Source organism: Manihot esculenta, chromosome 2 (assembly GCF_001659605.2).
Source record: "Manihot esculenta cultivar AM560-2 chromosome 2, M.esculenta_v8, whole genome shotgun sequence".
Lineage (NCBI taxonomy): Eukaryota > Viridiplantae > Streptophyta > Magnoliopsida > Malpighiales > Euphorbiaceae > Manihot > Manihot esculenta.
The window spans coordinates 7,703,195-7,727,916 of record NC_035162.2 but is presented as its reverse complement, the minus strand read 5'-3'; the positions used below and the strand labels follow the sequence as shown (position 1 = coordinate 7,727,916).

At 32.7% G+C, this 24,722-nt stretch overlaps 5 protein-coding genes across 13 annotated transcripts; 3 read left to right on the top strand and 2 right to left on the bottom strand.

The window, feature by feature from the left end:
- The first annotated feature begins 224 nt into the window (after positions 1 to 224).
- On the top strand, positions 225 to 1,852 carry LOC110607359 (GATA transcription factor 5). Its single transcript, XM_021746448.2, has 3 exons — positions 225 to 384; positions 469 to 798; positions 889 to 1,852. The coding sequence occupies exons 1-3, from the start codon at positions 301 to 303 to the stop codon at positions 1,579 to 1,581; spliced, it is 1,107 nt and encodes a 368-aa protein (XP_021602140.1). The 5' UTR covers positions 225 to 300; the 3' UTR covers positions 1,582 to 1,852.
- Positions 1,853 to 3,734: 1,882 nt separating this feature from the next.
- On the bottom strand, positions 3,735 to 8,513 carry LOC110609803 (ADP-ribosylation factor-like protein 2). 8 transcript variants are annotated; one of them, XM_021749622.2, is made up of 8 exons: positions 8,193 to 8,509; positions 7,318 to 7,400; positions 6,713 to 6,790; positions 6,512 to 6,622; positions 6,362 to 6,427; positions 5,833 to 5,995; positions 5,612 to 5,692; positions 4,629 to 4,969 (listed from the first exon to the last, which is right to left on the bottom strand). In XM_021749622.2, exons 3-8 carry the CDS (start codon positions 6,775 to 6,777, stop codon positions 4,832 to 4,834), a joined length of 624 nt encoding a protein of 207 aa, XP_021605314.1. In that variant the 5' UTR covers positions 6,778 to 6,790; positions 7,318 to 7,400; positions 8,193 to 8,509; the 3' UTR covers positions 4,629 to 4,831. The 8 variants fall into 8 exon arrangements, with proteins under 8 accessions (XP_043810071.1, XP_021605314.1, XP_043810069.1 ...); XM_043954136.1 differs by lacking the exons at positions 4,629 to 4,969; positions 7,318 to 7,400 and adding an exon at positions 3,735 to 3,967 and having other exon boundaries at positions 8,193 to 8,513; XM_043954134.1 differs by lacking the exon at positions 7,318 to 7,400 and having other exon boundaries at positions 6,713 to 6,856; positions 8,190 to 8,508.
- Positions 8,514 to 8,607: 94 nt separating this feature from the next.
- On the top strand, positions 8,608 to 10,257 carry LOC110609802 (ribosomal RNA small subunit methyltransferase, mitochondrial). Its single transcript, XM_021749618.2, has 2 exons — positions 8,608 to 9,159; positions 9,264 to 10,257. Exons 1-2 carry the CDS (start codon positions 8,608 to 8,610, stop codon positions 10,041 to 10,043), a joined length of 1,332 nt encoding a protein of 443 aa, XP_021605310.1. The 3' UTR covers positions 10,044 to 10,257.
- Positions 10,258 to 10,909: 652 nt separating this feature from the next.
- LOC110606079 lies at positions 10,910 to 13,618 on the top strand. The gene is made up of 3 exons (XM_021744826.2): positions 10,910 to 11,324; positions 11,495 to 11,616; positions 13,012 to 13,618. The coding sequence occupies exons 1-3, from the start codon at positions 11,048 to 11,050 to the stop codon at positions 13,174 to 13,176; spliced, it is 564 nt and encodes a 187-aa protein (XP_021600518.1). The 5' UTR covers positions 10,910 to 11,047; the 3' UTR covers positions 13,177 to 13,618.
- A 1,758-nt stretch (positions 13,619 to 15,376) lies between these two features.
- On the bottom strand, positions 15,377 to 20,675 carry LOC110608590 (3-epi-6-deoxocathasterone 23-monooxygenase CYP90C1). Of its 2 annotated transcripts, none has more exons than XM_021747858.2 (10): positions 20,254 to 20,675; positions 18,438 to 18,762; positions 18,209 to 18,358; positions 17,830 to 18,102; positions 16,771 to 16,860; positions 16,579 to 16,657; positions 16,354 to 16,460; positions 16,092 to 16,222; positions 15,821 to 15,973; positions 15,377 to 15,645 (listed from the first exon to the last, which is right to left on the bottom strand). In XM_021747858.2, exons 1-9 carry the CDS (start codon positions 20,520 to 20,522, stop codon positions 15,871 to 15,873), a joined length of 1,527 nt encoding a protein of 508 aa, XP_021603550.1. In that variant the 5' UTR covers positions 20,523 to 20,675; the 3' UTR covers positions 15,377 to 15,645; positions 15,821 to 15,870. The 2 variants fall into 2 exon arrangements, with proteins under 2 accessions (XP_021603550.1, XP_021603549.1); XM_021747857.2 differs by having other exon boundaries at positions 15,798 to 15,973; positions 20,254 to 20,674.
- Positions 20,676 to 24,722: the final 4,047 nt, after the last annotated feature.

Sequence of the window (24,722 nt, the reverse complement as noted above, 5' to 3'; positions counted from 1 at the left end):
TGCAAAGAAAGTTTTTACAGTAATTTTATTAATAACCATTATTACATAAATTTTAAAAATATAAAAATACGCTACATATGTAGCATGCGTTATCAACATACTTGAAACCGTAAAAATTAATACTCCATGAATAATGCATATACACATTTTACACAATATAAAATAAGATAAATTTTTGAAAAACATAAAATAAAATAAAATCCAGAAAAATAAAGTAAAAAATTTATATATGGAGAGTGAGAAAGATATCGAAGAAAGAAACCTGTTATAAAATCCAAGGACGATATCGTCTCTCGGTTAATGCTTTACCAAACTCACCATCCTTTTATCCTCCCTGCAACCACCTCCTTTGTTTCTTCTTCCTCTTCTCATCTTCAGCTTCAGGTATATGCAATTCATTTCCTCACCTTTTAATATTTTTCTTTTCTCAATCCATTTCCATTTTTAAATTCTCTGTTTTCTTTTCAGACTCAAATGGATAGCGTTGAGGGTGCTCTGAAAACCAGTGTCAGGAAGGAGATGGCTTTCAAATTCAGCCCACAGCCCTTTTTCGATGATTTATGGGCACTCAATGCTCAAAACTGCGCGTCTTCTGATGATTCTATCGTGGACGAGCTTTTGGACTTCTCTAATGAAGCTGGGTTCGTCGAGGAAGAAGGCGGAGAAGGAAAAGCTTCCGCTGTCTCCGCTTCTCCTAAAGAAACGGCCTTTGAAGATGATAAAATCAGTGAGCAAAGCTCAATTTTATCTGTACAAGAAGATTTTGGGTCTGTTCCGGCCAGCGAGCTTGGTGTTCCGGTACGTGTCTTCTGTGTAACATAGTAAAGCCAATGGCTTTATTTGTTAATTTATTAGAAAAATTATTAACTAGAGCTGTCATCTTTGCAGCAGGAGGATTTGGCAAGTCTTGAATGGTTATCGCATTTCGTGGAGGATTCCAACTCAGAATACTCCACACCGTTCCCGGCCGGAATTTCATCTGAGAAGCCTACCAAAGACAGCGCTTCGGAACTCCAAAAGCCAGTTTTAACAGAGCCTTGTTTTAAGACTCCGGTGCCGGCCAAGGCCAGGAGTAAGCGGGCAAGAAACTGCATGAGAGTTTGGCCTCTTGGGTCACCTTCGTTGACAGAATCATCTTCAAGTAGTAGCTCTTCATCCTCTGTTTCTTACCCTTCAAGCACTTGCCTAGTCTTAACCACTACTGCTGTGAACCATGAACCGACAGAACCAGTTTGTTTCGAAGGACCGCCTGCTAAAAAGCAGAAGAAAAGAGCGGCCGGTGAGCTGCGCAGTAGAGTGAGCAGCGGGTCTCAGCCTCCTAGACGGTGCAGCCATTGCGGTGTTCAAAAGACTCCACAATGGCGAACCGGTCCACTGGGAGCTAAGACTCTTTGCAACGCCTGTGGAGTCCGATACAAGTCGGGCCGCCTCCTGCCTGAATATAGGCCGGCTTGTAGCCCGACATTCTCCGGCGAACTGCATTCCAACCACCACCGAAAAGTGCTGGAGATGCGGAAGAAAAAGGAGCTGTTGGGTCAATCGGAACCCGATTCGGCTCCTCCAATTGTACCCAGTTTTTGATAAATGAGTTTAATTACAGAGCCAAATCAGCGTGAGTAGGGGGAGGATAGGTCGAACCGTAGACATCAAACCGGTTCATTTAGGTTCAAAGCTTAATGTGCATTTCCCCCTCTTGGTGGGTGGGGTAGGTTTGCTTAGTCATGTAGTCTTTAAATTAGGAAGCCTTTAACATTGTGATTTTTTAGCATAATTTTTAGTCTTTTTTTTTTTTTTTTGTTAAAGATTGATTAAGCAAAATTTTAATGTTAGATTTAAGTCAGAGTTCTGGCCCCTTTAATTTTCTATTTAAAAATAAAATAAAATAAAATAATAAAGAGTCAAAATCTAATTTATTAATTTTCATATTGTGAACGTGGCTAATAATTAAATAATTAAATTACAAATTATGTAAGTAGTTTTGTGAGATTAAGAGCGTAACATTCCCAAACGGAGGGGCGGTTGAAAAGCAAGAAATTGATGAAGGGCAGGCGAGTATCCTGTAAGCAAGGGAAAGATGCAAATGTGGCGTGATATTTACGCGTTTTCTTAAATCCTGACCATTGAATTTTTGAATCTGACGGTCTACATTTGTTGGGGATGTCAGCTCTCCACGGGCACTTGCTTTTCCTTTTCCACTCATTTATGGATTTTATTATTCTATTTTATAAAACTTAAATTCATACTTTTTTAATGCAAGCCAAATAAATATAATGGGTTGTGACTCTAATATGAAAATATTTTTTATTAATTAATGATTTAATGAAAATTACAAAATTCAATTTCAAAATTTCTGAAATGAAAGGTGGTCCCATGTTTTGTCAAACTGGTGCATTTAAGTTTGAAATTAAGTCAAGGAGAGCAATTAGTTCAGATATTGTTCACTTCACAAATTGTGGACTGAAATGGATTTTCTCACTGAATAAAATGATAAATATTATTTGTAATTAATTGATTTAAATTTAAAATTCATAATAAAATTACTTGATGATTAATTTAAGTTTAAAATTATGATACTATTTTTTGCATCAGAATTAATATATTTTTTAATTAATTCGAATTTCAAAATTAAGTGGTCAAGTGCCAATCTTGAACCTAAATTAATAATTTAGAAACATTGAAATCGACCTTTTAGAATTGTCTTTAATGAAAATATCAACGGCCTCCTAAAAGAATTCTGATAAAAAGGATTTTATTTTTCTTATATAGAGAAGAGAGTGATGTGTAGGGTTAACAGAAAGGAAAATGCTAAAAATTGTTGACCTCATGTGAGCTTCTTGCTTTAAATGTGACATTCAACTTTTTATTATGTGTAATCTTTTCTTTTTGGAATAATCGTACGTGCGTATATATACATATATAATATTTAAAAATCACATTTCTTAATTATTCATATAGCCAATTCAAATATTTTTTTAAATAATAAATTAAATTAAAATAGATGCATGTATAGATTGAATTGATCGCCATTTATAAATGTATATTTTATTTTTTTATTTATTTTAAAATATAAATATTTATATTTTTGAAAAAATAAATTTTAAGAATAATACAATAATATAATAATGTGAATGGAAAAAATAATATAAAATTTGTTGTTTTTGCTATATTTTTCCTTTTAAATTTATAATATTACAAAATTGGGTGGGATTACACTTACCAAATGAGCTTCTAGCTACCCATTTGAGAGCATTTATTCTTTAATGTTATTATTGTCTACTATAAAATTTTTATTTATTTTTTAAAAATTTTTCATAAGAAAAGAAATAAATATATTCAAATTTAATAAAAATAAAAATAACAAACTATTACCCTTTAATTAAAATATTTTATATTGACAAATTTAATTACTCTCTCAATTATATAATTTTTATTTATTTTATTTTTTCATATATATTAAAAAATTATTTTTTTATTAATTTTCAAATCATACTAATTTTAAAAATAATAAAATTTATTAAATATTAAGAGATATTTAAATATTTTTTATTTTAAAAATAAAATAAAATAAAATAAAATTATAATAGTTAAAGCAATCGAATATAATAGGACGAATTTAAATAGTTATAATCGAATTTGAAATATTATTATTATTATTATTATTATAAGCAAAATTAGATGAAGCAACGAAGAAATTATAAAGGAAGGTGAAGTGTATTAAGTGGTTAAGGACTATGTTTTGGAGGACAAAGGCATGCTCGAGAGCATATCAAAATATTAAGTCAATGGATAGTTGTCAGATGAAAATTTTGTAGCGATAATTATAAGAAATCAAGTGAAGTGCCGGCTCTTCACTTTGTAGTTGTAAAGACTAGAAAGCAGAGAAAGTGATGTTTTGCACGCCACATTCACTCCTCAATTCCAAATGCCTCCCACTAGTGTTGCGTTGTGCCCACCTCTGATCTCACCCCTTCCAAAAACAACAAAAAATTACTCTTCCCTTAATTTTTTTTCTCATAATCAAGAATTTATCTCTTTTACTACGTCCATGAAAAATATCAGGTTTTTGATATTAAAAAATTTTATATAGCAGCAATAAAATTCAAATAATTAAGGATTATTATAGTGCAAATAATTTTTTAATAATCAGAGGCTTATTTATACATCATGGACGAACAAAACTCGTAAAACTTTTTGCTATATATTAGCATTAGTGTGATTTTCTGAAGTTATATGATTTGAATATCTTATGATTGAATTTTATGGGTCATCATTTATGATTTATAAATGAACATGATTTGAGCATTGTGCATTTAACCATTCAATCTGGAGACGAAGTTGGTCAGGTGAAGATGAAGTATTGAAGAACCCAACAAAACCTGTCTGCTGGTTCTGAACCAAATGTGGGCCATTATGGGCTAGGGCAGCGTTTTGATTTGCCTATCTTCTTTAGTGGGCTCCCACAAATTTCTGGTTAGGAGTTCAATTATGCAGTTCCTTAATTTTCAATTCCGCTTATTTATTTATTTATCCTTTATGAAACAGACCTTGCTAACAGACCTTGGGATTGCAAGTTCAAATGCAACGCAGAACTCAGGAGTTTCAATTCTATTATTCTCCTTTGTACGTGCTTGATTGAATGAAACTAGAGATTTTTCTGCCATTAATGTCATTCTAGTATCAACTTATTCATTGAAAAGAAAGATTATGGGCCAATCAATTACACGGGTAAATTCAGACCAGATAGACCAATATGGGCAACTTTGGAAAAGAAAATCCATCATCCAGTGCATTGAAAATTTCTCGGTGGAACAATGAGTCAGAGTCTGATGAATCAATCGAGCATATAGATTCGAGAGGCGATGTCCTGAACCAACCAATCAAATCCCTCAAGCAGTCCCTCCCCCGTGTATGCACTACAGCCCATGATTTTCCAATGTCGGGTTTTGTCCATATTCTCCAGGTTTAATACCTACAGAAGTGTCCCCAACGAACATTTTAGAATTTCAAAAGATGGAAGGCGAAGCTGTAGATCACCTAAGGGACACCACAATCTAAGAGAAGAGGAAAATCTAAGAAAAAAAGTTCCAGTATCGAATTGGAATGAAACAGTAGCCTAATATGATTATTTTGGAAGCCTAAGGTCAAGATACTGCAATCGCTTTAACCCTTTTGAACTCTTCGATTATTTCATCATCTAATTACCGAAGGATTACAAACATTTAACAAACAGTCAACACATGGACATCACATTGACTTCTGTAACCACTAACGGTGGAAAATCGGACCTTTCTCACCATGACATATTGAGAGTAGGATTCAAATTAAAATGAGAAGGGCCAACATAAATTTGTCTAAACATCATCAATAGCTGCTGAGGACAAGCATGCTTAACAACATAATTGAGAAAGCAAGATTCTGAAGTTGATGCCGATGCTCAAATATCAAATTCGAGTTCACAACTAAATCATCAGAGTGAATATGCATAAACACTAAGCAGAGAAACAATAAAATGAAAACAGGAAAAAAAATATCAAGTTTTCTAAGAAGGGAATTAAAAGGGAAAAAATGCTACCAATCACATATTACAAGATTTATCGGTCAGAATTCTCACCTTTGCAATTTCCTCTGGTGTAAGAGCACCTTTTAGATCTTGTTTATTTGCTAGTATTAGCAAAGATGCCCCAGACAGCCTCTGTCAGATGAAGAAATTACAATCCAACAAACAAAAGAAAGGGCAAACAAGTAATGGTGACCAACAAATAAATCACACTTTTCAACAATAAAAAGAGTAATTAGACAATTACAAAAAGAAACAATAAACTGGAAACTTACTTCTTCCTTCAAAAGATTATCAAGTTCCATTTTGCAGTCCTCTAACCTTCTAAGATCCGAACTGTCAACTACCCAAACTAAGCCATCAGTTTGCTCATAGTAATTCCTCCAATATGATCTTATAGTTCTTTGGCCCCCAACATCCCATATATTTAAGGTATATCTGCCAAATAACAAGTTAGAAATATTGCATCGCAATAAAAGCCACAGGAATTCAAAATGAAATTCTAATAAAAGACCTCTTTTAAATTCAGTTGACTCAACAACAAAGAAGAGAACTGTAGTGCCACACTAATAATAGGAAAAAACAAAAAGCATAGTTGATAAATCGAACAATTTGATATATCAATATAAAGTGAGGGCATTCTTAAAATTTATTACTCCATTCCTTAAATAAGATATGGCAAATTCCATAGCTATTGGAGTTCTCTAAAAATGCTAACACAATGTCTCCAAACTTTTGTAAATTGGAATAATGAATCAAAAGTTTGCACTCATCAGAATGTATACAACAGAAAGCCAAACTTACATCTGTAGATAATGTGAACATGATAAAATTACTCCCATGGCTCTAATTGGTAGAATAATAGCGCATCTGAAAAATACTAATCCAAGGTGCACCAAACATAATCTATTTGTGACAACAAGAAGCAAAATATATGTGAAAAAATAATCTTACTTTTGGTAAGAGATGGTTTTAATATTAAAACCAAGTGTGAGACTGATAATGCTAGTATCTTCCCCATTTATCTTCAAAACAATTGTCGTCTTTCCAGAATTATCAAGGCCCCTGCATGACACACAATCCACACAACTTGTATCTAAGAATATGGGCATGTGGGGAGAGGTTAAAAGCACAAAGTGTTGGATGGATACATACACCATCAGTATACGCATTTCCTTCTCTTTTCTCTTGATTTTTCGGATGATGCTGAGTAATCCCATTATTAGCCAAAATCTAGCTCATCAACAAGAAAGAAATGAGGGAATTTGTCCTTGTGTGAAGATATAGCACCACCAATTACACCCACCTCCAAAACATTACAGTTTCGAAAAACAAATGCCATTATTTGCTCACAACTTCAGCCAATTGTCATGACGTGCTAGTGAAAATTACAAATTCTACCATGATTTGTCTAGAATTAAATTGAACTCATATGATTGTTATAAATGTGGTTTTTACTTAATTGCAGATGAATTGAAGTCTACTTCACCTAAGGGTGCTGATTCTCTATATTGGTAATGAAAAATGGAATTTGTGATTCTGGTTGCAAACCTCTATAAATAGGACTAGGTTTTCTATTATTATTTATTATTGTTATAAAGTGATTTTGAGAATTTGTTTCTCTTGATCTTGATTTCTTCCTGGTTCAACAGTACATTGTTTTTAATTTTGCCATGAAGCAAAAGCAATAAAAAAAAAAGAAAACATGTTTAACAAATATGTGATCTTAAAAAAAAAAAAACCTTTTTATGACACCTTACCCACTTGTTGTGGTGGTGGTGGTGGTAGGGTCACCGGCAGCAAATGTTACAAATAACTATACGAGCAGCACAAATATAATTTCCTTCAAAAAAGAATTAAATTACACAGATGAATAATTGCATCATAGTTGGATTGCCCTTAATTACTAAAACTCTAGAACCAAATGGTCATATGTCAAATCCCTTATAAGGAATTGAAATTTTGGTGAAAGATTTTCTACATCTAGAATTTCCCCTAAAAAAAAAAGGATTAAGCATTGAGGGATGGATAGAAATAAACATTCAAAATAGTTGACGCTTATCGATCACAGCAACATTAAGCTTTGAGCAATTGCATGGATCTATAAGCACTTGTCTATGGCCAAAAGTGAAATCCATTTGACCCGGAAAAGTGGCATCTAGCAAGTTTTTGGTTGTCTTCTAGGAACTGCAACGGGCATATTTGCACCATGAAACTTGGCAAAACAACTAATAAATTATATAATGGAAGGAAGAAAGAAATGTGAGGCTTTATAGCAATGAGAAATTATCTAATGCAACATCATCAGATCCTTTCTACAGGTTCCAAAATGTTTCTCAATATTGAATCAAACAATAAAATTTTGAACCGTACATTAATCAAATCATCACATAACTGAACACGAGAAATTCCAAAATGAAACTCGACGCCAAAATTAAAAAGATTTGAGTACTAATTATGAGAACATGTAGAAAAAAATAGCCAATAGCCTTTGACATACTAGAAATCTTAAATTTTGGATTTTATTAAATCACATTTCATCTTATCAATTCATTGATGGGCCAATTTTTAGGATTTAAAGCTTTAAATATTGTATAATGCAAAATCCAACAAATAAAGAGCAAGAAGTAGTTACCGGTAGAAGAGATATATATTTGGAGAAGAAGAACACCAGATGAGGCTGGAGATGACTAAAGCGTAGCCCAACTTCGCCGGCTAGAGAAGGGTTCCAAAGCAGACCACTAAATTCTCACTCTGCCCCTTTCACTAGTTCGTTATTGCTTTCGTTTCGATCAATGAGTGAGGCATCAGGATTCAGAAGCAACTATGGTGCACGAGAGAGAATCGAGTTTCAATGTCCGACCATCAGAGTCGTCGGAGCTTCTTGGAGCTTAAGCATGGGACTGGGAAAGCAGGGAAGTGAAAATTAGGAGTTGAGATGGGAGGGGCAGGAACCCAAAAAATTAGTATTTTTATTTTTTAGTTTGCACAAAACGACGTAGTCTTGGGAAACCCGGTTCAATTGCTGCAACTTCCAAGTTCCAAAGTGCATGTGCACGCGTTTCACTTGGCAGTCTCCACCAGCTGCTTCTCACTTCACTTTTAACTTCCGTTTCGTGTTCTTTCTCTACTTCGATTGCCAGTGGCGTTGGAAATTTTTTGCATTTTCCATGAATGTCCTGTTAAAAAATCAACAGCTAACCATTCCAAAATCAATTCAATTCTACCTTATTCAATCCATTTTCCACCTAAATTCTCTTCGACAATTTCGAAGAACAGCGGTTCATCGTCGTGCTCGTAGAACGAACAGTGAAGATGACGAGAATAATAGAAATGCGGAGAGTGATTTGGAACGGAATTTGTATCTGCACAAAAGCAAAGGCCAACATCTCCTAACAAACCCACGAGTTCTTGATAAAATTGTTCGTATATCTCGAATACAGCCCGATGATACTGTCCTAGAGATCGGACCTGGCACGGGTAATCTTACTCTTAGGCTTCTCGAGGTCGCTAAGAAAGTTGTTGCAGTGGAAATTGACAAGCGAATGCTGGAGATTCTTCGCAAACGGGTTTCTGAGAGTGGCCGTCAAGATAAACTTGATGTAAGTTTAAATTGTAAGTGTTCGTTGAAATGACTGAGAGAAAATTTTTTTTCTTTCACTAGGGAATATTGTTATATTAGCTTATCGGGGCGTGAATTTTGCAGCTTTTGTGCGAGGATGCATTAAAGGCCAAGTTTCCACAGTTTGATCTTGTTGTGGCAAACATTCCGTATGGAATATCATCCCCTCTTGTGACTAAACTGGTGTATGGAGCTAACCCTTTTCGAAGTATCACATTTCTTCTTCAGAAAGAGTTTGCTAGGCGATTATTAGCTGATCCTGGTGACTCAGAGTACAACAGATTGGCTGTAAATGTGAAGTTGATGGCGGAAGTTGAGTTTGTGATGGATGTAAGCAAGCGAGATTTTCTTCCTTGTCCAAAGGTTGATTCTTCTGTGGTAATAATCCGTCCCAAAGCTGAAATCCCCACAGTGAACCTTCACGAATGGTGGGCTTTCACAAGGGCCTGCTTTAGCAATAAAAATAAGACAATGGCAGCAATTTTTAAGCAGAAGAAAAAGGTCATGGAACTATTTAGATTATCTAAGATGAGTGGCTCCAATGGTGAACATGGAATCACAAGCAGAAACTATGATTTTGCTGCTGCTGCTGCTGATGATGATGAGGCAGAAGAAGGAGAAACGAGCCATGAGCAAAGCTGCCGTGCGTGTTCTTGCTCTGAAATGGATATGTGTTCTTACATGGAGAGGATTAATGAAGTTCTAAAAGCTAATGGTTTTGAAGGCAAGAGACCTTCAAAACTGTCTAATGAGGAGTTACTGAATTTGCTTTCTTTGCTTAATCAGGCTGGAATACATTTTCATGGCCAAACAAGGCCACAGAATGCTGAAAATGAAGCACGTCCTGCTGCTGTAAGGAGATAATTTTGACGTTAGATTCTGTTATCCAAATTACTTTTTTTTTTTTGAAAAAAAGTTGAGATACTAATTTTAAACTTTGTCCTATTGTTTTGTGGAGATGCATATGGCTTGAGCATGATTTGGTTTGTTTCTTTGATTTGGGTTGGTTGTTAGGTTGTGGGCTGAATTCTCTCCTTTTCTATTTTGCCTTGGGCTCTTGTAAAATGCATCTCCACATCTCGTTTAAACTTAATGCACACGAATTAAAAAAAAACTAAATATATTAAATTTTAATAAAAATAAAGATAAAAATATTATATTAACCTTCAATTAGAATGCATATATAAATAATATAAAATTAATTAATATTTCACTTATTAGAGAATAAATGAGAAAAAATATTTAATAAATTATTAAAATCATAAAAATGACATTTATTTAAAAAAACTCTTAAAATAATATTTAATTAAAAAATAGAGGGAGTTTTTTTTTTATTTCATTATATTGTTATGTTTATTTAAAACTAATTAATTGTAAGATGGAGTCATGTCATTGTTGTTTGTATTATTTTCAGAATTAAAAAATTTCAAATTCGATTTCAGGAAATTATACCAAAACAAAGTATAAATATTATTAAGACATTTTATTAATAATTAGAGGTCCCTAAACAATTTAAATTCTATTTGTATTTCCCGACACACTTTTCTAATTAATATAAATTTCATTTACTCGACATGAAAATTTATTTTTTTTAAAGCTAATGATATAAACATTAGAGCGTTTAATCAAATATTTTTGTTAAAATTCTATATTATATATTTATTAATTATTTTAAAACTGATCCATTGATTGAATATTTATGTCTGCCTTAACCGGTTGGATGGTGGACCCGGTTTGAAAACCTCCGAAATGGGCCATGGAAAATACTCCGAGTAACCCGACTTGAACTCGGCTTAGCATTGCTAATTTGCCATTTTCAGTCAGCGATCGCAGGCATCCGGCAAAACCCTCCATTTGTATGTTTCAAAATGGGCTTTGGAGCTCTGAGAAGTGTAATTCGTCCGCTCTCAAGAACCGTAATATACCGTACCTCCACTCCCCCTACGGCATCGCTTTTTTCACCATCTCTGTCTCCAAAATTAGACTTTTGCCTCGCCCTCCGTCGACCTCCATTGCTCCAGATTTCGAGTCATTTCAGCATCTTCTCTGAGTCGAACCATTTCGATAGATTAACCGAATCCCGCTTTCCAAAGCGAAGGCCTCAGGATAAGCCTCGTCGAAAAAGGGCCAGCTTGAGACCTCCTGGTACTGTTTTTTTTACTTTAATCTGTCTATGGAATCCCAATTTGACTTGGGATTTCTTTTTAGTGAGTTTTGAAGTGAGATAGAGATTTTTTTTTTCTTTCTGTATGTTGGCATTTCTGGTTGCAATTTTGGAATTAGATAGAAATGCCTAAATTAATTAAGATGTGCAGGGCCGTATGCTTGGGTTAAGCATGTACCAGGTCAACCTATTCAACCCAGTAATCCGAATGAAGGAAGTGTCAAGAGAAGGAACGAGAAGAAGCGCATAAAGCAACACCGTGCCTTTATAAAGGTATGCATCTCTAGAATCATATACACTTAATTTGCTAGTCTTTGATTGAGTTTTTAGGATAGTTATATTGGTATTTTCTTATATACATAATTAATGAGTTTGTGTACCAATAATTGGATAAAGAAGCGAGATTTTTGTTTAAAAGAGAAAGAAAAAGGGTGATTCAGTTTATGTAGTTTTAGGATGCAGTCATGTTGTAGCGTATCACTTTTTTGAAACATTAAGGCATAATGATGCAGGAAGTTCTTTTTTCTGAAATGCTTATTAGAATACTTTAGTAAGGTCAATTCTCTTGGAGGGCTATACTGACAAGGCATATTTGGGGACCATAGTTCAATTATCCTCCCCTCCCTCCAAATGCCTATAGATAAAAAAATAATAATAATAATAAAAAGAATCTACTGGTTGAGATGGCAATTTCTGTTGTAGAGGATACGTATTGCTAACTTGGGCATTTATATGGACAATGCAAATATGAACGCTAAGCTTCTTACAATATGGTTTCCTTTATGAGGTATCATGCAAAAAGATTTTCGTAATGCATGATGCAAATGGACAACTTTGAATGCTAAAATCTTGTGATTTAGACTCTCAATACCACTTTCTTTCTAATTTCTAATATTGTTCATTGGTTATTAATATATACGCAATGATTGACGATGATTCTCCTGAGAAGAAATAGAATGACAGTATTTAAGCTTTGTCAAGTATCTCTTAAATATCCGTCTAAGTGACCATTGTATGCTCCAAAAGGGGAAATGGTTGTAGAAATCATGTTAATCTTCAGTTTGTATGACATATGACTACTTGTTTTTCAAATTTTGTTGCTGGATACCAAACAAATGACTTGCTGATTATTAATTACATATCATCAACATTGTCTGCACCATTTTTGATCCTTTGCTTTTAAACCTGACATGCCACACTGAAAAAACATTTTTGACCTGTGCATTGAAATGTTTAATTTTCCTTTTCTGGTTTTGGGGGGGGGGGGGGGAGGGGATTTTTCGAACTACGACAATGAGTTTGAATGTTCTTTGTGTTGAACATAAAACTGAAAGTGGGTACAATATTGTTTAGCTTTGTATAGATTGAGGTCAAGCCTTAGCTAAAGTTGATGTGAAGATTCTTCACCATTCTCTGACTTTCTGATTTTGCTTCAGTTTAACCTATGATTGCTCTCGTAAATCTTTTTTGTGTGATCAACATGCATTGTCATAATTACTGGCCACATCTTAACAGTGACTTCTACAGTTATTTGTAAGCATTGAGTAGCCCATTTAATTAGAATAAGGATGTCATCCCTACCAAATTTATGTGATCCCATTTTGTTTGATTAAAAGAAACTATGAATGGGGAGCTGATATATTGGTTTTGAATGTCACCGCTCACCAGGCGGAGGCTAAAAAGCGGAAAGCTCAGTTACAGGAGGCTAAAAGGAAGAAAATGATAAAGAGAGTAGAGCGTAAGATGGCTGCAGTGGCAAGGGAGAGAGCATGGGCCCAAAGGCTGGCAGAGCTGCAGCAGCTCGAGGAAGAGAAGAAAAAATCAACAGCTTAGTTATTTTTTTTGCTATTTCTCATCTGCATATGCTTTTGCCTCTTTTCCCATTTTTAGTTGAATGCTAAACATAGCTTTTATAAGTTTCTGGTGTTTCGCGACTGTTTGATTGGGTTAACCACTGCTGATCTAAATTGCATTTGGTCTTAAAGGAATTTCATTTTGCTTCTTTATGCCAAAAGTGTTGCACTGTATGGAGGAGTGCAGCTTAGGAAAAGACATTCTTCGTGGATGGGGGGTTAGTTTTAAATGGTTCCCTTCCCCATTCACCTCGCCTTCATTCGGTTTCTGTAGACGAGTTATATTGCTGTATTTTCTTGGCCAGCTAGTTTATTATTATTATTATTTTGGATAAGACGAATTTGTGTTATTCGGCTCAGAACATGCAAGGAAAAATAAATGAATCCTTCAAATAATTTTATGGGATGTTGTCTTGATCTGAGATGAAATGCCTTATATCTTTTAAGCTCATGTATTCGCCTTTGTGCTTCATTTGGTTCACGAAATGAAACAGTAAGGACTGGAAACTTATTCTGCTTCCTATCAGTAGGAATATATTTTATAGCTTAGATTACAGAAGTAATTTAAACTAAAGTCGTGAATGGTTCTGTTATTATATTATGTCATGCTATTTCTTGAAACAGATGAACTATACCTATGTTAGGGTTGCTGAATTATATAGTATTTTTCTTTAAAGATTGAAGAACACACAAGGAAAAAAGAAATTTCAGGTAATATTTAGACACTCCATATGGGAATTTGCTAATGGTTCTGTTATTATTTTAATTCAGTTGTTTCAGAGATTTTAGTATTATATTAAATTTTTAATATTCTCTCTAGAGATATTTTTCTTGGTTTGGAACTTTAGGGGAGACTCCAAGGAGTTTTGTTTTTAATTTTCAAAATTCCCCAAAATTTGCTTGGTTTTTCCATTTTTTAAAGATACTAGATCGAAGATACTTGTGCACCTTTTAGTAGAAATTTCCCATTATACCATGCTATTCACTGTTGGCAAATGTACAACTTTTATCATAGCCTACAAATACAAATGGCAATACCTCTATGGATTTTTAGTTTACAAGGAAAATGAAATTTCAACTATATTTGAAAAAGATGTTAAAAATTAATTTAATAAAATTTAGCAATCTCAAATTGATAAAAAGTTGACTCTAAATTATATTTTAATTTTTAAATTTTAATATAATAGATTTTTTTCCCTGTATATTCCATTAAATGCTCGAGTCTTTATATTTTTTATTTCGTCAATTTTTTTTTAAATTTTTGTTGTTAAATGAGAGAAATTTCTATTTTACTCCTGAATAATTGTAAGATGTTTTAACAAAGAAGAAAGAAAGAGTTCTGCCTCAACAAAGCTGCAGGAGCGTTAACTTAATCCACTCATGCAATGAATTGCGCAAAAACTCTTCAATTTAGGCTAGCCTTGGCTCGATGCACCTCCTGCCACGTTGCCGTTGGAATCCCTCATGTCGCCGATGGCACAGACCTTAATTCGGTCTCTTCTCTCTTGGGTCCAACTCGATCCATTGAAATTGTGATTTCACTAGGGAACTTGCAACTAGGTAAGGACTTGCGTGGAAATGTTTGTAAGAAATTGAGCAAGGAGGAGCCCTGCTGTCTTGCGACTAGTAGGAACTTGCAACCGTGATGTCTGGAAAAATGTGTGCGAGGATGAGCTGTTGAAGTGAGCTGGCAAATAAAAATGGGGCAAGAAGGCTATTTTCGTAACAAGGCTTGTGATTGCAGGCTCGAGAAGTGGCGACCAGCTGTTGTCGGTCCAAAATCGATTCTGTGAATTAGAACCAGAAATGGAGTTCCTAGATGGGCTTCTCATATGATCCTAAATTATCTTCCGAGTCTTTTGGATGGTCAGTTTCATGTTTTTCTAATTCAACAAGCTGCTGCATCTTTTCCTCTTTTGGCTCCTTATAGAAATCGCACAAAAATAAATGTCTATGTAGAATTTTGGAGAAACTAGCTGCTGTTGGATGGATGTCCGAGCTGTTGAAGGTAATGAGGAGAGAGGAGAAAGAATGAAAGGGTATTGTTGAAATTAAAATATATTCTTTTTTATGGTATTCAAATAGTTCACTTAAGAATATGTGGATGTATGAACCTTCATTAAAATTTCAGGGGTGAAGGGTTCAATCTAAAAGTAGAAGAAAAATATTTGTTGATTATATTAAAATTCAAGAATTAAAATATAATTTATTTAAAGATTTATTAACTACATATTTAAGCAACAAATCCTTTGTATAATTTCTTTTTTTTTAAAAAAAAGAAAAGATTGCAATTGTGCCCAGAGCTACAGTACAAGAGTTGGGAGGCTCCACCACCAAAGTCCAACCTATAATTGAAAGGGTTATTACATAAGAAAGCAAGAGCACGTTTCCTCCTCGTCTTCCTTCTGCATCTCCATATAGGACCAAAGTACACTGACCCTTCTTGCTCCTGAAAACCAACACAAATGTTACCATCAAATCAGACAACATATTTTATAGATTGAGACTTAGATATGAGAGTTAGATTCAAATCATCCCCACTTGCAATCAATTCTCAAGAAATGCTATTTATCAGACGGATAGTGACACCAGAACTAACACCTGCATATGCAGTGGCCTCCCACCTCATCATCTTGTGTCTGCACCCATGGTTTAATCACATCATCATCATCATCTATGGTGGTGGTTGAGTTTGTGTAGCTTTTACTCTCGTGGGTAGCTTCCTCCTCATCTTCACTGTTGGAAAGTAGACAATCTCGTCCTTTTCAGCTGTCCATCTGCATAATTCACATCCATATAATTCACATCCATATAATCCCCAAAAACTTTGTTCCCAACTTCACAAATAAAAGTAAATTCAAAGTGGAAAAAGAAACAATAAGAAATATATATTACTGGTACGTAGTGACCAGGTGGTGAAGGAATATTGATATTTCAAGCCTCGATAGATCTAGTCCAGGGCACAGCCTTTGTCCTCCTCCAAAAGGTGTAAAGGTGCAGTTGTTAACAGAAGCTCCTCCCGTTTTCTGCAATGGAGGGGGTGCGAAAATTAGGGAATATTATAGTAATGTCTAGTCACTTAAATCCAGATTTAACTTGGAGATATTTTAGTAGAACAATTTTTTAAGCTGATGCCAAAATATTAGCAGAAGTTTACCTCCCATCTCCAAGGATCAAACTGATAGGGGTTGTCATAATTTTCTTTGTCCATATGAACAGAAGTAAACGATGCCAAAACACACCATCCTTGTGGAATCAACTTGCCTGAAAAATTTCTCATTTAATCTTCTTCTAATTTCCCTATGTTTCTCCAACAGACTTAGTTAAAGAAGGAAATGGGTCTTAATGAGAGTGGCAGCCAAATAAACAAATTGACACTTACCTTTAATTTCCACATCCTTGATAGCTTTCCTCCAAACCGCATTAATGATGTTTGCCATTCTAAGAGTTTCACTGATCACCTAGTGTCTCACAAATAACAACATTAAAAAATTTAGCATGAGATTTTGCACTTTCGATAAATAGTAACCCTAATTTCCATCTTATAATTTCCATCTCACATTTGAAGACTTACATTTTGAGTAAATCGCAACGACATGTAGTCTGTCCAGTTATAATCCTCTCGAGACTCAGTCTTCTGCCTCTTCAGTTCCATGTTCTCCTCCTGCACATATTATCACTTTTTTTATAAAAAAAAATCCATGCAAGACCCTAATTTCTTACCCATAATAAAAAGTAGGTAAACAAGTTAAAAGTAGGGTACAAGTAAATTTATGGCAATAAATGAATTGCAACTCCAACCCCTTCATCAGTCATTTCTTGCATAAACATGGTAAGAGAACCTTCTTGTACAAAAGTACACAGATGTAGCAGAAAGGTAGCGTCTATGAAGAATGCTTGAGAATTATATTTTTGAGCTACCTGTTCCTCAATTTCGATTTTAATGTCTGTCCACCATACATAGCATATAGACTGTTAAGGCACAGCGTTTCCCGTCACTTTAACTACACCTTAAATGTGTATGCATTCTATGTCCCTTCCCAGTCCTTGTTTGTCTCCTTTACATACTTCTTTCGATATCACGTTCCACTGTCTTTATTTATTTATTTTTTAAAAAAATCTACTAATAATTGTACTCTACTTTAATCTGAAAATTTTTTATTTATTCATATAGAAATAAAGAAAAGATGGTAAATATAAAAAATAAACTGAGTTTACGTGAAAAACAAAAAGAAATGGACATAAGTACGGATAAATGTCACATAACTTTTAAGTTATTCGCCGGAGAAATAAATAATATGTTTAAATTCTCGAAGATAGTACTACTGATAGCGAGGACACACGATAGCTACAGTGGTCTCAACTCTCGGAGACACGGAGTTACTAGGTGGTCCTCTACCGACAGCCGTTCAATTCTTAAATCGTACGGCTAGGAAACGTCCACACGAGTATGTGGGTCCCTTTTCTTTTACACGTACTCACGTGTGCCTAACGAAAACGACTATTAGTAAAAGTCAAACACTTCACCATGCGTCATGAAGCGAACGTCCACAGTGTCATTTTTCAAAATGATCCTAGTCGTTGGATCAAAAGAAGCAAAAAAGCTATATCGTGTGATGTATGGACAACTTACCGTCATTTGCTTTAAAGCGACGGGGCAGTCGCTGAGGAATTTCACAGCTAGTGTCATTGCCGTCGGTACAGTCTCTTCTCCTGGGATCATCATCTCTATAATGTTGTCACTGATGAAATCCAACGGTAGAGATTGCATCTCATTTGCTTCACCATACTCACGTAAAAGCAAGTCCACTACATCTTCAATATTACCCTTTTCATCTGATCTTTCCATGGCGATTTTCCTCTCCTCTACTATCTTCTTCACCACCTTCAGTAGCTTTCCCTTGGCCTGCATCACCAAACAAGCAAATCACCACAACAGCCCAGCTAGAAATCCGTTTCAGGGTTATAAGTTATTGCACTACGAAAATGACATTGTTTAATTGTTGAATTACCTTTAAAGATTTATATAGCCTAGTTCCTGGGAATTTGATTGGTAAACAGATTAACCCTTTGATGAATTCTTCAAATTCCTTCTTTAGAAAGTCTAGATCTTGGCCAGGCCCAATGCTCATTAAAACTTTTACTAAAATTGGGAATGTAATCTGAAGAGAACCCAGAAAGCAAAAACTTGATTAGAGTTAATAATATAAATAATTTAAAGAGATAGAGAAGGAGAAGTACCTTTTTGGTTTCTTCTTGGACTAGAATAAGATCCATGTCCTGCCAAGTAGACAAGGTTGGTTTGACAGAGTTTTCAATATCTTTGGTAATCCTGGATTTGAACTGTGGTGATCTCAAGAAGCCGCCAACTAGTGCATGGAGTTTCTTCTGCAGATTTCCATTCATTTGAAGTATAGAAAACTCTCCAAGCAAAATCCTGATTGATTTAGGATAAGCAGGGATGAAGACATTGCCATGGTTTTGTAAAACAACTTTGTTCACCTCTGGATCTGTTGAAACAATGATGGGTGTTCCAAGAATATGAGTTTTGAACACCTCACCGTATCTGTAAAAAGGAAAATGTTTAATTCCATGATAGATCTCAGCCTTTTCATTGATCGGAAGAAGGAAGAACGAGAGAAAGAGGAAAAGGTAATTTCAGACTCGGTAGAAAGTTGATGAAAACTATGGGGACATATGTACTGTGGTTAATGACTGCATAAGCAATAGCTATAGAAGTTGCAGCAAGCAAGTAACCTAAGGACTAGTCAGGTCAGGTCAGGTCAGGTCAGGTCAGATCTGGCAGGCAGGCTTTACTTTCTTTCCTTTCACTGCTCGATCCTGCCTGCAAACTTTGGCTATGCATATATTGTCACATCCGTTTCTGATCAGCATGAGTAAATTAAAAATGAAAAAGTTCTGAAAAGTGATGAATTATGAGTTATGAGAAGAATGTGGATCTTTAATAAGGTAGGTTGGCTGCTGGCTAATTCACAGCTCTCAGCTGCGTTGGACGAAGATCAATTCATCACGCCAGTAATTTAGTTATCGTCTTCATATATAATCCCCCTTTCTTAATTTATATAAATTATATTTTTATTTATTTTAAATCAAAATTACTAATATTTCATTCAATATCTACTAACCTTTGGTGCAATGGCTAAACATGTTGACGTTACAAGCTTAGACCATAAAAACAATAAAAAAGAAATACATTCATATCTAAGCATGAGTCTAATAGCTAGGCAAGAAGATCTTATTCTCGCTTCTTAACCAGCAAAGGGAGACTCAGCAACCATTGACTCACCAAAAAAACAACAATGGAAAAAAAAGAAAAGAACATAATGATTAAGAGATTTTGCTAATGATCCTAATCAAGTTAATTAACTTGGAAAACTCAGAATCCAAGTTAATTAGTTATATCTATATATTAACTGTAATTTACTGAGCTATATTTGTGCCTTTTCTTTTTGTTTAATTTAGTTCATTTTTGTGCCATGCATGCAAATAGATCTATTACTCAGTAGAATTAGTTTTTCTCAGCAGATTATTGCAATAATTATAAAGATTTAATTTATCCTAATAATATGATGAACATTATCAGTTTTATCACCATCATTCATCTGTTAGAATAACTAACAAAAATGATGATCATATAAAAAGATTAATCAATGATGATGATCGAAACAGTATAGGTGATTGGTAATATATATATCCTATTTAGATAATGTGAAAGAACTACATGCAATCACTGTAGAAAAAAGCAACATTTCAATGGTAATCTTATCAAGAATAATTGATTTGTCAATGGAAAACCTGCATAATTTTAATCCAAGAGAAAGATTAAGAACCTCTTAAATCATTTTCAACACTTCAAATGAAATAAAAGAGATTAATAAAGAGAGAGATAACCAGGACAGAAAGAGATAAGAAAGAGGGAAAAAAGTTAGCAAGCAAGAGATGAAGAAGAAGAATAAGATCATGATCTTGAAAGCCCCAAAAGCAGAATAAATTATAAAAGATGAGAGAAAAAGGAAAAAAAAAAAAAAAAACTTACAGCGTTTTTCGTTTGTCCATGAAAGCAACAGGCTGAGAGGTGTAACCAGAGGCAATGAACTCCAGAGTTTCACCAAGCAAAGGCCAACCCAAGCTTCCCTTTGGAATAATACCATGAAATTTCTTTTCTACTTTCTTGTTATTGTTGAAGAAGAAGCAGCAACACCAGCATCCCAAAAGAAAAAGAAGACCCATGAAAACCCAAGAATCCATATCTTCAATATTGTCTGAAAACCCTAGCAAAAACATGTGGTGAAGCAGAAAGTTCATGCAGGGTAGAGAGAGAGATGAAGGGAAGGAAAGAGTAGTTATTAATGTCCTTGGAAGCTTGGGAAAAATTCAGAGGGGACATAGAAATCTAGAGTGGATCTGGAGCTACAAAGTATCATTTAATGAGGTGGCCATATCGGGTGCACCGAATGCTCCAAACCTCATTCATTTTGTCTCCACTCCATTTAGATAGCTTTAATCTTCACACTGTTTCATGCCTCAATCATTAACAATTACCAGTCATTGCCAACTCTAATCAGTTTTTTCAAGGTATAATTTCTATAAGTACTTCGTTTTTCTATTTTTAAACAAATTTTTAATTTTTTTTGTCTGTAAATTAATCCCTCCTCAACAAAAAAATCAGAAGTGTTACGATACTTGTTTTATAAAAATCATGAGTTAATTTATAGATTCAACAAGCTGCAGTAGTTGTTGATAGTTGCTCATCCACCTTCACCGAAGATGTATCTTAGTCTTGTTGTACACCATCCTCTTCTGGTCCTTATTGATAAGAGAGATGAGATGACCCACTCCCCTTCTCTGTCCATTACTTCATATTTGATGATTTCTTAAGGAGTGAATTTTTAATTTTAGGCTTCACAATGTGCTTCCCAAAAATCAGAGAGAAATTTAAATCTTAATTGAGATTGATATCATGCATATATGTCAAGAAAATATTGGTAGAAAAAGATTTTATCTTGACCACCAAATCTTTGAAACATGTCCAAATAATAATATATTATTAGTCTAACTTGATCAGAGACCTAAATTTGAGTTCATATTATCTTCAATCCAGTGCTAAAAGAATAAATTATATATTATTAATTTTATTAAAATTAAGTTAAATTATTTTTATGTGTTTAAATACTTAAAATATTATACTTGTAACAAAAGACATATGAATAAGAGTTATTTCTAAAAGTTTTCCTCTATAATTCCTTTGTGACTCGATACTTTCGTATTTTTCTCTTTTTTAAACTTAACTTTTTCTTTTAACTTAACTTTTTCTTTTCCCTTCTCATGAAAAACGATATGCGTCAATTGACTATCGATGAAAAAGATGTTGTTGGCCCTATTAAGCGCTCCAGAGATATTCCGAACGTTACTTATGATTTCTGTATGGTGGGAATGTTTCTCACATACAATCCAATCAATTTTCAGAATATGCAGACCTATTTGTCAGATTTATAGCGACAATATTCGGACAGTTATTGTATTGAAGGATTTGGTTCCTAATTACAAGTCGGACATTTTATTTTTTATGAAAAAAAAAACTTTTAGTTCTCGTATGAAATTTTTTCGTAATTTTTTGTATTGATTGCTTCTCAGTCAATAGACAAAGATTGGAAGGAGACTTTTTGTTAATGTTGAAGAGTTATGGGTCTGTTTCTGCAGTTAGTTTTTCTTTAAATTTTATTGATTCGGTTGTTTCGGAAGGTAATGTTCAATGGAAGTTTACTAATTATTATGGATTTCCGAAATCGCAACGACGTCTTGGAATCTTATTTGAGTTTTATCTCGTAGAAGTTCTCTTCCGTGACTTTGTTCGGAAAATTTTAATGATTTATGCTCGATAGATGAGAAAGAATGAGGATTATTTTTGCCAAATTATCTTATATAGGGGTTTATAGAGGCACTTGAAGAGTACTTTTGCCAAATTATAGATTTGATTTTGAATGATTGTGAATATTTATTAGATTCTAGAACTGATATTTCTGTTAGATGGGTTTGTCGTAGTGATACTCTAACTGCTCATACTTTGGCTAAATAATATATTAAGTATAATTATCTCTCTATTTCGGATGATATCACTCTTTGTTTGAATAAGACATCGACTTTTCAATAAGTCTTTTGATTACATGATGGAGTTTCGTAATATTTTCTGATTTTTTTATAGTCGTTAATTTAATACAATTAATAGTTTTATTTTAAAAAAAGATATATGTATATTATAAAAATTATAAATTTTATTAACTTATCCTTAATAAATAGATTTATATTAAATAGTAATAAATTATTTTTTTAAAAAAATACTCCTGCATAAATCTGCTGAACCCCTCCCGCTTCCCGTAAGAAAATTTTCATTCCAATCCTAAATTTTGTAGGGAATATGAATGAAAAGAGCAATTGCAGCCGGACCTAACTCATTTTCATCCCTACGCAATTCTCTTTCTCACCTTTTTTTTAGGTCAAATTAATGCTAGATACGGGCCAGGTCGAACTGTGAATACATCAAAATTAGTAATACATGAATTGGGACTGAAATTATTTATTCTTTTTCGTTTTGAACTAGAACTGAAATCAGCTTGTTGAAACCATATTCAACTTTACTCAAACGTTACATTGTTTTTTTAATAAATTATATTGATTATATTTAATTTTTTACTTTAGAAATACTTTTCAAAAATTTTGAATCAAAATTATAAAAAATTTTAAGTGAATCCATGGTATTATGAGAAATTTTTAGATAAATTCGGTATACCATAGACTCAATAGATAATAAAATAGGTTAAATTCACATATTTATATTTTTAAAATTTCTTAGTTCGTAATGAACCAAATTGATATAAGTATTTTTCCAATACCATTTTGACTCAAAATAATTTTAAAAAATAAAGACATTCAAACTACAAAGTGAACTGAGTCAACTGAACCCGTCTAGAGCAAATCACCATGTATTTTAGGTTTTTTAAAATCATATCCCAGCCAAGATAAGAGCTCCGAATTGAATATATAACAAAAATTGTTCAAACAATAAGAGAGGATACTAACCTTGCAGCTGTTCTCCGAGAGATCCCTGCACCTTAATTCTACTGCAGGTTGCCTAATTCAAAAACCTATTTCCTTGAATTTCTTTTTTATCCAATTATATAATGAGAGTTATAGGCATATATGGTAAGTAGAGGTGTAGCTAGGCTGGCATTTTACATATCAAAATAGAATTAAGTGCATAGCATGCATTGGCTGAATTTTATAAATAGGCATTATTTTTATGCAAAGTTTAGATATATATGGTTAGTTAAATCTAGCTAGAATTTTATAAATAGGTAATTCTCTTGGTTGGTAGATTATTTTTTATTTTTATTTAAAATTAAATAAATTTAATTTAAATTTTTAGATCAATTAATTTTTTATGTTATTATTTAAGGTTAAATAAATCATTATTTTTTAATAATAAAATATTATTTTTTATAATTTAAAATATTAAAAATTTAATATTTTAATTAACATAAAAAATATTCAATTTTTAATATTTTAAATTCAAAAAAATATTTTATTATTAAAAAAATATTATATGATCTTAGGACTCATTTGATCTTTGAAAAAAATATATGAATTGAACTTAGTTGATGTTTGACTAAAAACATAAAAATTTAATTGGATTTATATCTATTATTTTTTTATCCATATATAAATATAATTGTGTCTGTATTTCTATGTTCTCAATTTATATATTCTATATTAAATAATATTTTTATTTTATTAAATGTTAATATATTATTATATAGTGTATATTTTAAAATTTTATGTTTATTATTATTATTATTATTTACTTTATACATAAAATTTCGTGATCTTTTTGGAATTAATTACTAAGATAAATTTATAAATTTCACAAGTAAAAATTTTAAGTTTATCTTAATTTATTTATTAATATAAAATTAAATTTATGCATTTGGAACATGTATGAATTGAAATGTAAATATTCATTTTTAATTTTAATTTAATACATTATATATTCATTAGTCAAACTCTATAATATAAGTGTTGGTTAATATATTTGTATGAAATTACGGACAAAATTTTGTATTATTATTTACAAATAAAATTATTAGATGTAAAATTTTATGATTAAAATTTTAAATTTTAAATAATAAAAATTTAATTTTTAAATTTATTGTAATTATATATTCTAAAAATATTAACTCTCCTATTATTTTAATTTTTAATTTAAAAATTTAAAATCTCAATATCTAAGTTTAACTAATTTTAAATTATAAATTTCAAAGTTTAAATTAGTGATAAATTTAAAATCTCCATTTTAAATAAATATCTAAGTTTAACTGATTTTAAATTTTAAAGTTTAAATTAGTAATTAGCACAATAAAATTAAGTGTATTTAAAGTGTATTGTTAATCAAAGTCAAATGATCGCTAAATTTAACTACATATTTAAAAAAATAAAAAATTTAAAAAATAT

What these genes read in the sequence shown, in the direction of transcription:
- LOC110607359 (XM_021746448.2), top strand. Translation starts at nt 301, where the DNA reads ATGCTTTACCAAACTCACCATCCTTTTATCCTCCCTGCAACCACCTCC. An exon ending in CTTCTCATCTTCAGCTTCAG is followed by an intron (nt 385 to 468) that starts GTATATGCAATT and finishes TTTTCTTTTCAG; the next exon opens with ACTCAAATGGATAGCGTTGA. An exon ending in CCAGCGAGCTTGGTGTTCCG is followed by an intron (nt 799 to 888) that starts GTACGTGTCTTC and finishes TCATCTTTGCAG; the next exon opens with CAGGAGGATTTGGCAAGTCT.
- LOC110609803 (XM_021749622.2), bottom strand. Translation starts at nt 6,777, where the DNA reads ATGGGATTACTCAGCATCATCCGAAAAATCAAGAGAAAAGAGAAGGAA. An exon ending in GAAATGCGTATACTGATGGT is followed by an intron (nt 6,623 to 6,712) that starts GTATGTATCCAT and finishes TGTGTCATGCAG; the next exon opens with GGGCCTTGATAATTCTGGAA. An exon ending in CACCAGAGGAAATTGCAAAG is followed by an intron (nt 4,970 to 5,611) that starts GTGAGAATTCTG and finishes ACACTTCTGTAG; the next exon opens with GTATTAAACCTGGAGAATAT.
- LOC110609802 (XM_021749618.2), top strand. Translation starts at nt 8,608, where the DNA reads ATGTGCACGCGTTTCACTTGGCAGTCTCCACCAGCTGCTTCTCACTTC. An exon ending in GCCGTCAAGATAAACTTGAT is followed by an intron (nt 9,160 to 9,263) that starts GTAAGTTTAAAT and finishes TGAATTTTGCAG; the next exon opens with CTTTTGTGCGAGGATGCATT.
- LOC110606079 (XM_021744826.2), top strand. Translation starts at nt 11,048, where the DNA reads ATGGGCTTTGGAGCTCTGAGAAGTGTAATTCGTCCGCTCTCAAGAACC. An exon ending in GGCCAGCTTGAGACCTCCTG is followed by an intron (nt 11,325 to 11,494) that starts GTACTGTTTTTT and finishes TAAGATGTGCAG; the next exon opens with GGCCGTATGCTTGGGTTAAG. An exon ending in AACACCGTGCCTTTATAAAG is followed by an intron (nt 11,617 to 13,011) that starts GTATGCATCTCT and finishes ACCGCTCACCAG; the next exon opens with GCGGAGGCTAAAAAGCGGAA.
- LOC110608590 (XM_021747858.2), bottom strand. Translation starts at nt 20,522, where the DNA reads ATGAACTTTCTGCTTCACCACATGTTTTTGCTAGGGTTTTCAGACAAT. An exon ending in GGCTATATAAATCTTTAAAG is followed by an intron (nt 18,103 to 18,208) that starts GTAATTCAACAA and finishes TTGGTGATGCAG; the next exon opens with GCCAAGGGAAAGCTACTGAA. An exon ending in CAAGGATGTGGAAATTAAAG is followed by an intron (nt 16,461 to 16,578) that starts GTAAGTGTCAAT and finishes GAAATTTTTCAG; the next exon opens with GCAAGTTGATTCCACAAGGA.